The 11,092-nt window shown below is 33.7% G+C and overlaps 1 protein-coding gene across 1 annotated transcript; it reads left to right on the plus strand.

The window, feature by feature from the left end:
• The first annotated feature begins 6,386 nt into the window (after nucleotides 1–6,386).
• Nucleotides 6,387–9,630, plus strand: LOC111878048 (uncharacterized). Its single transcript, XM_023874565.3, has 7 exons — nucleotides 6,387–6,582; nucleotides 6,732–6,897; nucleotides 7,023–7,081; nucleotides 7,303–7,421; nucleotides 7,520–7,757; nucleotides 7,848–7,971; nucleotides 9,366–9,630. The coding sequence occupies exons 1-7, from the start codon at nucleotides 6,523–6,525 to the stop codon at nucleotides 9,443–9,445; spliced, it is 846 nt and encodes a 281-aa protein (XP_023730333.1). The 5' UTR covers nucleotides 6,387–6,522; the 3' UTR covers nucleotides 9,446–9,630.
• The last annotated feature ends 1,462 nt before the right edge of the window (nucleotides 9,631–11,092 follow it).

Below are 11,092 nucleotides of genomic sequence, written 5' to 3' on the forward strand. Positions count from 1 at the left end.
GATAAAGTTAGAAACTTTATCCATTTAGACCCTATTTTAGACCAGATCTTAGTTTGAGACCTTTTAGAATTGAATGAAGTGGTTGAATGCATTAAGCTGCTGAAAACCATGTAACCAAGACGTGGCAAGGCCACCACGACATGGTGGCGGGTTGGTTCGTGACTGCTTTGTCGTATCCGGCAGCACGACGTGGTATAAGGGTACCACGACTTGGAGGCCAGGCTAAGTTGACTTTCTTGAGCTTTTGACCGTTTGGCCAAGTTTGACTTATAAGGGGTTTTGGGGCATTTTGAGTTGTACTTAAGGAATTTTTTCTGTTTCGGGGTTGATTAGAGTTGATATTGGGGTCGGGATCTAGTCAGCTATCGTTCAGTATTTGAGGTGAGTCTTTTCACCACACTCATGGGTTGAAGGCACCAAGGTCGGCCCATTAATTGTTATGAAATGTTTAGTCATGGAATATGTAATGGTTGCTAGTGATTTATATGTGAATTATGTGAAGACCATGGGAGGAGCCCATGGCACTTGGCAAAACCATGGGAGGAGCCCGTGGCTCGGGGATATAAGACCATGGGGTAGCCCATGACATTCTAAATGAAGACCATGGGAGGGAGTCCATGACAAACTTGTATGTATGTGTGTGTGGCATTATGTGATTATATGTTTTGTGTGTTTGGGGAAACACACTAAGCGTGTGCTTACAGTTTTTTTGGATGTTTCAAGTACTTCTAGCTCTAAGGGCAAGGGCCCTGCTTGATGCCGCAGCGTACACTCTCCAACATTCTTGTCCACTAGTTATTATGGACACTTTGATCTTTCTAAATAATATGTTTATGTATTGGATCTCTGGAAACATTGTACGATGGGAATTTCTAATCATAAAATATGGATTATTAATATGTAAATGAAAAATTTTACTTGAAATTTTAGGCTGTTACATTAGCCATCGACAACGATCGTACTTCGACAATTTATCCGATTTTTCCCAATCATTGGACCTCATTGAAGGACTATTTAAAGAGTAGTGAACACGGATTTGGTTAGTTGAATATTCATATGCATTGATTTCCATTTTGAACTTATATTGGCTCTATATATTATCAATATTACATTGAAATGTTTTTGGGAAATGGTTATTTTGAAATTAAATTTTTTAGAAAGGGTTTCAAATGATTTTTGGAATCTAACTTAGGAATTGGGTATTGTTATTCCTAATTCCGTACCATAGTTAAACTTCAGTATTACTTACTATGATCTCTAAGCCTAACCCATTATTATGACATGTACTCACATATTAGAGGTTGAAGACTTTTAGCTTGCTTTTTTGGATATTTTGAGTGTCATGCATGTATGGTTCATTTGAACTTTGTTATGATATTATAATTGAAACCCTCCTATAATTAATATCTGATATTAAAATTTTGTTATGTTTTGGATTAATTTTTCGTATTTGAACTTTAAAAACATTTTAATGGATTTTCTTAAGTTACTAAATTCTATTAGCACATATGAGGGGTGTTTCAATCATCTAAAATAAAATATAGTAACGAAAAAAAATATATCAAACAAAAAACATCATATATCATCATATTCGTGTACATTGAATAGCTTAAAAAAACAAGAAAAATATTTATCGTAAACAATGATGATTGGAGGATGAAAAAACCCAAAATAGAGTTCATTATTGTGTGTGCACACTAAAATAACTATCATTCTTCTTGTAATTGATAGACGATGATCATAAAGACAAGAACACCAAAACTCCAAACCCAAACTAGGTTTGTTTTCCAATAGCAAACATAAGCAATGATCCTCGAGTATCTAGTTGTTAACATTACCTTGAACGACCACGTTAAATGTAACGAAAAGTACAAACGAAACATTATCTCGCCAGAACCTTGGTCAAGGACCAACCTTGGCCTAAGTAATCCAACACCGGGATGACAGTTCATTCCCCTTCGTGAGGAACGAATATTTCCTGAGATCTTCTCATTCACTCACGACCAATCAGGACATGACAAGAAGCTTAGGTGACACCCATAACTGACGTCACCAGACATTTAGTTAACGTAGGTATGATTCTCCCAGTCAGAGGAGGCCACGTGTCGCACTCATTGGATGAGGTCCCAATGGTCCGTTAGTAACAGGTATAAAACGATCTCTTCCACCTCAAGGAAGAGATCCATTTTCTCCCTCACGAGTTTTACCTTAAAATTCTCTCTCTCTCTCTCTCTCTCTCTCTCTCTCTCTCTCTTTCTCTGAAAACTAACTTGATCGTCGGAGTGACGTCCCGGGAGAACACCCGGATGTCCTTTAATGATTCTTCTGTGTTGTGTTCTCAGGAAAGCTTCCAGGACTGATTCATCATTCGACATCCATCATCTGACATCCAAATCCCTGTAGATCATGTCATGACACTAGTTCTAATCGACTTAATTTAGATATACAAAATGTTGGTCCATATATTGTGAAGCCATTATTGAAAATTTAAGGCGATTTGATTATTAAATCTACGAGAAAAAACAAACACTGCATGTGGGTCTTCAAAACCAAGAATGACATTTGCTATTTGTTTTGCTTTGTATATCTTATTTAGGGGGCGTGTAAATGAGAGAACAAAATTGAGGGGTATTTATACTATTCTCTTACCTGGCAACTAAATAGTTATTTGAAATTCAAATAATATGATAATGTATTGCTCTCCTACAACCCCGTTTTCACGGTTTAGGCTGCTCCCATTTCGCTCGCTGCTACTACGGGAATCGCTTTTGCTTTCTTTTCCTCTGGCTACTAAGATGTTTCAGTTCGCCAGGTTGTCTCTTACCTCCCCATGGATTCAGCAGCAGTTTGAAAGGTTAACCTATTCGGGAATCTCCGAATCTATGGTTATTTTCAACTCCCCGAAGCATTTTGTCGCTTACTACGCCCTTCCTTGTCTCTGGTGCCTAGGTATCCACCGTAAGCCTTTCCTCGTTTGAACCTCGCCCTTAATTTTAAGGCTATTCCATCCTAAGGTGTTGCTAAATGGATGGATCTTATTAATGTCCATGAATGATAAATCATAGATCGAACCGCTAAATCGGAAAAATTGGGTGCTGTCATATAGCTTTGTATCGGCTAAGTTCACGAGTTGGAGATAAGCAGACTCGAACCGCTGACATCCGCTGCAGGGTAAACCACCGCCTCTCAGGTCCCCCGACTGATTCTACCATAGAGGCCAACGATAGACAATAACTCCCCCCGAACACAGCTTACAACTTTCATCGTACTGTGCTCTCCAAAGAGCAACTCCTCTCAAAATCTCACTCAAAAGGTGCTGAGTTGGAATCCCATTCTAACTAAGGATTCTTGTGGTTCCGGAGGATCCAGCTACTGGAAACCAGGAACGGAGAGCTTTCCCCCCTTTTCCTCCGACTCTTTGGCCTTAAGAACGCTGATTTTAAGAATGAGTGGTTGCCCTTCTCCGACCCTTACTGCCCAACCTGAGAGTGGACAGCTAATGCGTTCCACTTATTGAACAAAATATAAGTTAATATATGGTAATTATCAAACCATATGATTAGATACATATCAAGTCTCTCGACTTTTTATTTCTAAATAAGCCATCTTACTATCGGTGAATTAATAAAGTAGTCCTTTATTTATTGTCCCTGTTTTTTAGATACTTGGATTGTACTTTGTGTATAACCCAATATGTCATTGTATCATCAACAATGCTAATAACTTCTTATGACAGGAGAGACATTCCAACAAAATCCGATTTACGCATGGTCCAACAACTATATAATATCACTAAAAATTGTCTGTATCTTCAATTTACCATCATGATCAAGTCAACATAGGGTATGCCATCCATGACAAGTACTAAAATCAAAACCGGAAGATATGAAATAGTCCTATAAGTAAGTGATTAAATATTTCATTATTCTTAATAAACATATGATTACTAGACATGAAATGATGTCAATCTCAAAGTGTTCAAGATTATGTTTCTCGATAGAGATTTGTGGTAACCATAAAACCAAATTGCACAATCGATCTAACATCACACAGTTTAATCATGGCCATGCATTTAGTGTTAGTGTCAATTAATCATGTGGCCAATTGATATATCTCCTACCTCGAGGTAAAAAAGATTAAATAATCTACTACATAAACCTCACCCACTTATCATGTCACACGTGAACATTCATATATGGCTTCAATTTACGAACAATGTTAGAGAATGTTAAAACATATCAGACTATAAATCTTATGCATCTTCGCTTTTAGGACATAAGATATTTCCATATTAGAATTACATGTGACATGATCCATAACGTAATCTCCAAGTGCGATTCATTTCAATACCTTATCTTTATCAAGTACATATGAGTGTAGTTGTATTGGTATGCTATATCAATCTTTATGGATAATTAATTAACCCCTTATAATAGTCTTAATTCACTACTTCATCGTTATAAAGAACGACTAATTATGGAAATTTTCAATTATGGAAGTTTTCAATCAACTAGTTTACATGGAAGTAAATAAACATACAAATGGAACATAAAACGCACTAATGAAAATATATGCTCGTGACATACACTAAAATCTCAACATAATAATCATTACATAAGATTAGATATCAATTGAGCCAAGTCATTGCTCATTTTTTTAATAAGAACACAAATTCTAACCGCGAAAAATAATCATCTCTATCACTTTGGAAACTAGCATTAATGTAATCCTTTAAACTAAACTTTTCACCTCCACCAAAACAATAACATTTCTTTCGTTATTACTGAACACTTAAAGATTTTCTTGATCGCCACCTAATGATTTTCACCAAGACTAGCTTGATATCTACTTGTCATACTCAATGCACACGTTACATCATGTCTCATACATATGATGACATACATGATCAATCCCACATCTGAAGTTTACGAGACTAGACACATCTTATTTATCTCGTGAGTGAAACTAGCACTAGGACATATGCTCGATGTAAATGGAATTAGGGCACATCTTATCTAGCTCAATGGAACTATGACATCTTATCTAGATCTCATTCTTTCAACCATGCGTCTTGAATCTCTTAAATACTTTATCCATGTATGTAGTCTAGCTCAATGGATCTTCTAGATTGATATTTATAAATCTTGTAACCATATAATGAAAACCAAAGGATATTTCAAAAAAATTAATTTATGAACTTTATTCGAAATTTACATTACATCTTCAGAATATATCATTTCCAAAGAACCTTTCTGTTAGCAAGCAAATTCAAAAAAAATCATTTTCAAAAACCATAATACTATGCTGATATTTCCATAATAGGCAGTTACAATATAAGATTATTATTATTATTATTATTATTATTAGTGTGGATAATCAGGTTGTGCTAGAGGTGCACAAAGGAATAGATTTTTTTTTCTAACACCAAACTAGACTGGTTTTTTTCTATAATCAGTTCACTCAAAACTGAACCATTAGTTTGATATAGGTTTTAGAAAAATTGCGAACAAGTTTTTTAACTACTTTCCGTGTTTTGCAACCAAACAATTTTTTTTTCCGAAAATAATCATTTTTTTTTAAATACAACCACATTAGTTATAGGGATGACAAAAAAGTCCGAACCCGATGGGGAAACCCGAAACCCGATCATTTTGGGTCGGGTAACGGGTCGTTATCGAGTTTTTTATTGGGTTCGGGGAAGGGAGTGGGTTCTCATCGTCCCGACCCGTCCCACCACGATATACACACACACACACGAATCCTTTTGATGTTAATTGCACGCATTCAAAGATAAAATAATTACTGTAGACAATCTTTTTAGTTTTTAAAAATATGGTGTGAATGATCATTTTTTTATGTTTTGACGTATTACACTAAACTTAAATCAAATAATCTTTTTAGTTATTAACAATTTTTTATGTTTTGAACGTATTATACTAAACTTAAATCAAATAATTTTTAATATAATATTCAATTTATTTTATTAAAGTGATGCATCATATTTTAATTTAAAAGGGATGCTAGAACATGTGTTTTTTATAAGACATCGGGTACCCTAAAATGGAATAAAGATTTCGTTATGAATTGCTATAAACCTGATAAGATACCCGAAACCTGACGGAAAAATCTGAAACCCGATGGAGCGCCCCGATAAGATACTCGAAATATATCGGGATGGGTTTAGAAAACCATGTCCTGCCCCGAACCCTCTCCGTTGCCGTTCCTAATCAGTTAGGTTTTAACCAAAAACCGAAATAAAATATGTTGGTCAAAAACCTAAATCGATTTTAACATGTGTTTGTGCACCGCTAGGTCATGCATTTTTGAATTATATATGTGGGCCGCAACCCGACCCAGTTTGAATGTTTGAGCCATAACCCAAGAAACACAGAATCCGTCCTCAAACAAAACTTGTGTAGGAGACTAGGAGCTACTTGTTCAGCAAGAACACACGAATTCATACAAACGGATACTGATCTACAAAATCCCTTCTAATTTGATACGCTAAGGTTTTTTAATCCGATGGAGCTGAATCTCGAAGAAGGCAAGCACATCTACGATGAATGCTCAACGTTAATCCTGGTTTGTTCTATTCGTTTCCCGCCTAGGGTTTAACACTGTGTATTTACTTGTCATTGTTGTTGTTTGTAACTTAAAAATCATAGAAGTTGAGGTTGCGTGTTATCCAATTTATGGCGTTAATTATCATTTTGGTTGATTGATTAATTTAGCCAGCGTTATCGATTGGAAATGTGGGGCAATTGGCGGTGGATCTTTTGATAGCTTCGACTAAAGCTGAGCGAATTGGTTACCTCGATGATCCGAACGTTCTTCCTTGTGTAGGAAATGATGCTTATACTCCTACTCCTCAAGGCGACCTTGCTCTCCCTCTTGAAGGTTGTAGCTCAGTTTTTTTATCTGTTCATCTTTGCATCTGTTCATATGCTGCTTCACATGTTTGACAAGATGTTATTCAATAGTGTACTTACTCTCTAATCATAAGTTTTACTTCTGCTGTGCAGCTTACGAGTCACCTTCTAATGCATTGACCCTAATCCAACAAAGATCACCAGTTGTTAAGGTAAGCTTTGCATCTTTATGTCATTGAGTTGTTTATATAAACTGTGTGTGTTTTTATCCATATAAGAAATTACTTTGTGGTTTTCATCAATGTACGCACTTAGGTTTCAGTGAAGTGTGATATCTTATCATCTTCCTCTTTAGCCTATGGCTACACAACTTGTATTGAATAATGATTTTGATTTGCTGAAATAATTGTGTCCTGATTGGCTATCTAAACAGGGAATGATGGTTGAGTTTGCTAAAAATCTTGCTGATTTTGCTGTTGCTTGTGGAAAGAAGCATATTGTAATCCTCTCTAGCTTAGACTTTGGCAGATGGCAGACAATTGATATGTCAAGGTATTTACTGATTCAGTGTTTTAGCAAATAATTTAGTTACCCTAAGTGTAAGAAGAGTGAAACTTTGTTTCTATTTAATGACATTGTGACTATTTCAGTGGTTTGCAGATTTATTACCTTTCTAATGCAAAAGTAGATGGAGCAGATGATAACTGTGAAAAACTAGGGTTTAAAAGAATGAAGGAATATGATCCTACTCAAAAACTATGGAAGTATCTCAATGATTTAGCCGAAGGTAATGCTACTGAAGAAGATATTTCATCTCTTGAAGATGATCTTGGAGAAGAAGACTACTATCCAAGTCTTCCTTTTGCTGCAATGTTTTCTTGTTTCAAAGTAATCCTCAAATACCATTTTGCTAATCAACCATTTCAATTCATGATTAAAAAATGGTAATTTAATTGACAATTTTTTAATATTGATTAGGCCAAAGGTTTGAAGGTGACCTGCTTGTTATGTTATTGCTCTGAAGGAGATAACATTTCTGATGCGTTTCATTTAGCAGAGGCAGCATGTAATCTTGTGGGACAGAGTCCTGAATCCTTTAAAGGTGATTTTTGATTTTTTTTAATATTACATTTATTTACTTCTTGATATACATCAAAAAGTTGGTTCACATACTGTTTTTGGAAGGAATGTAATCTGTCAAAGGAATTGGATTAAGGAATCATAATCTGTCACACATTTGTTGGCAGGAAATGAAATGGAATTCAATTATAAAAATTTAGAGATTTTTTTTTTCTATATTTACATAGTTTTTTTTTTAATTGTAAATATATAATTGTTTTTTTTTTTTTTTTTTTTTAACTAGGGTTACTTTCCAAAATGTTTTCAATTTGCCAACAAACGCATTTTATTTTTTAAAAGGGTAACCAACTCATGTAACCAATTTTACACTTTTGGCCTAGATTTCAACTTTTCTTGCGAATTTGGTCGGAACATTAAGTTTTATTACGAATTCATCCAAAATTTAATTTTTCTACAACTCTTTAAAGACTTTTTTCGAATTTTTATAACTTTTTTAATACTTTTTTATAACATTTAAAAATACTTCCGTTAAAGATAAGTCGTATGAAAGTGAAAAAGAAGTTCAAAAAAAATGTAATAGAAGTTTAAAATGTTGTATTAAAAAATTGTAAAAAAAGTTTATAAACTTCTAGTTAAAATGTATTAAAAAAAGTTATAATTTTTTTAAAACATGTACAAAATACTTTTGGTTAAAAGCAGTTGTATTAAAATTGTATTTGAGTGTATAAAAATTCAAAAAGTTATAACCCAAGTTTAAAAAGTTGTATTAAAATTTGTAAAACACTTTGTAATGCATGGAGATGAGTTCTAAAAAAGCTTTTAAACAGTTGTAGAAAAATACATTTGTAAGTTAAACTAAGAAAAAAATCATAAAAAAGTTGCAATTTGTAAAGTTTTCTGAAAAGGTCTTAAAAAACTTATAGAAAAATAAATTTGTAAATAAAATTGAATTTGGTAAGAATTCGTAATAAAATTTAATATTCGGACCAAATTTGTAACAAAATTTAAAATCTGGGCCAAAAGGGAAAAATTGGAAAGAGGTGACTTGTTCAACCTGAGTTATCAGGTAAACATACTGAAAACATGAAGACATTTTGAAAAGTTTCTTTCAACAATCCAGTGATAAACCCTGTTAACTATTTCAGTAATATCATAAAAAGAAATAAGAATGAAATTGAACCCCTTCCACACTCCCCTAGGAATTGTGAAATCCATCAAACATGGAATTGAATTTCAATAATAAAGACATAACTATCATTCAAAATTCTGTTTGTATGTAGAACTTGAAAGAATCCTATGAAATTGAATTCCATCTCTTTTGCAACCAAACCAAACAGAATGGAATCTCGAATTCCAATTCCATTAACAAAACATGCCCTTATTTGATGCACTGATATGCTTGTTGTTGTTGTTCAGGAAATGAAGGTGGTAGATGGGTGATTCCATTTTCATGGCAGAGTGTTTATGGGCCACCTCCAGATATGTCACTCTTCTAGTCACCATGAACTTATTATCTTAGTTGTAAGTAGGACCCAAATCTTTTGTTTTTGATTTTATGCTGTGACTATGTGATTATGTATGTGTCTTGTTTAATGAATAGCGAAATACAAAAATGGAAGAGAACATGTCGAATGACCCAATATTAAGTTTGGTTATGATAGGATGCCAGCTTGTTGTGATATACTATGATTAAATATTCAGATTAAAAAAAAAAAATTGAAATGCTAATTTTGATGAAATTGACGAGTATAAAAGTATGTTTTTTATTGTCAAGTTGATGAACGAGGGTGGTCGTGCCGGTGTCAATTATCATCACCAGTGAAGACCTTCGAGAAATATGCCGGAAAGAATGGGAGGGGTGAGGTGGCCGTTCGGTTAAATCTAGACATTTGGATGGGTATAACTTAAATAATATAAAAAAAGAAATTGATAGATAAAATAAAATAAAGGACAAAATGATCATTTTAATAAAAAAAACTAACACATGTCAGTCGGATGAAACCCTTAAATAAAAATCATTTCTTAAAAATCAAAGTACTTTAGACCTTAGTAAAAAAAATACACAAGAACCACTATTTGTAGTTTTATGTAGGGATGCAAACGAGCCGAGCCCGAGCCTGGCCAGACTCGGCTCGGCTCGTTTAAGTTATATGAGGCTCGAGCTCGGCTCGATTCGAGCTTTCTTTTACTGAGCTCGGCTCGAGCTTGTAAAGAGTTATACAAGCTCGGCTCGGGCTCGGGCTCGACTCGTTTTTATCTGGTGTGCCTAAATAAGTTTAAGCTCGGCTTGAGCTCGTTAAAAAACTCGTTTACTAATACCCTAAATTCATAATTCCCCTAATATGTTTTTATTTTAATATATACAAATAATAATAAATAATATTATATAAAGGCTCGTTTAGGCTCACAAGCCTAATCGAGCTTTGTGACATAGGCTTGAGCTCGAGCTCGTTTAATAAACAAGCTTAATATTAAGCTCGAGCTCGGCTCGGACTTGTTTAAAATCGGTTTCGAGTCGAGCTTTCAATGATCCGATATCGAGTAGCTCGCGAGTAGCTTGGCTCGTTTGCACCCCTAGTTTTATCTATATGGGAAGTTGGAGTAATTAAATCATTATAAACCACTGTTTTAACAAAAATAACCAACATTTATTTTGGTAAAATGACCACTTGCTCCGGAACATAGTATTCCGGAGCTGTGGTCTACATTCCGGAGTTCCTATTTCAGATTATAACATTAGTTTTTTTCGTTATATATATATATATATATATATATATATATATATATATATATATATATATATATATATATATATATATATATATATATATATATATATATATATATATATAAATAAGGTTATAACATGTGGAATCCAAGATTCATAAAATAAAATAATATATAAACTATAAGAATAATAATCATTAATTATATTGACATTGACATACTTTGATAAAAATATACAACTTTTCATAAAACCACAAAATTTTGTAATTTTTTATTATTTGTTCACCTCAAATATATTATTATTTTATTATTTACCTCAAACTTAACATGAGGGCGAGAAAAGTCACCTACAAAATCTAATATAACATCCTACTTTGAAATAGAAAAAAACAACATTGCACTTTTATTGTTATGAC

This window comes from Lactuca sativa, chromosome 5 (genome assembly GCF_002870075.4).
Source record: "Lactuca sativa cultivar Salinas chromosome 5, Lsat_Salinas_v11, whole genome shotgun sequence".
Taxonomy (NCBI): Eukaryota; Viridiplantae; Streptophyta; class Magnoliopsida; order Asterales; family Asteraceae; genus Lactuca; species Lactuca sativa.

Excerpts from the sequence above, each read along its gene's own strand:
- LOC111878048 (XM_023874565.3), top strand. The coding sequence starts at position 6,523 with ATGGAGCTGAATCTCGAAGAAGGCAAGCACATCTACGATGAATGCTCA. Across the intron at positions 6,583-6,731 it reads AATGCTCAACGTTAATCCTG|CCAGCGTTATCGATTGGAAA; the intron begins GTTTGTTCTATT and ends TGATTAATTTAG. Across the intron at positions 7,758-7,847 it reads CAATGTTTTCTTGTTTCAAA|GCCAAAGGTTTGAAGGTGAC; the intron begins GTAATCCTCAAA and ends AATATTGATTAG.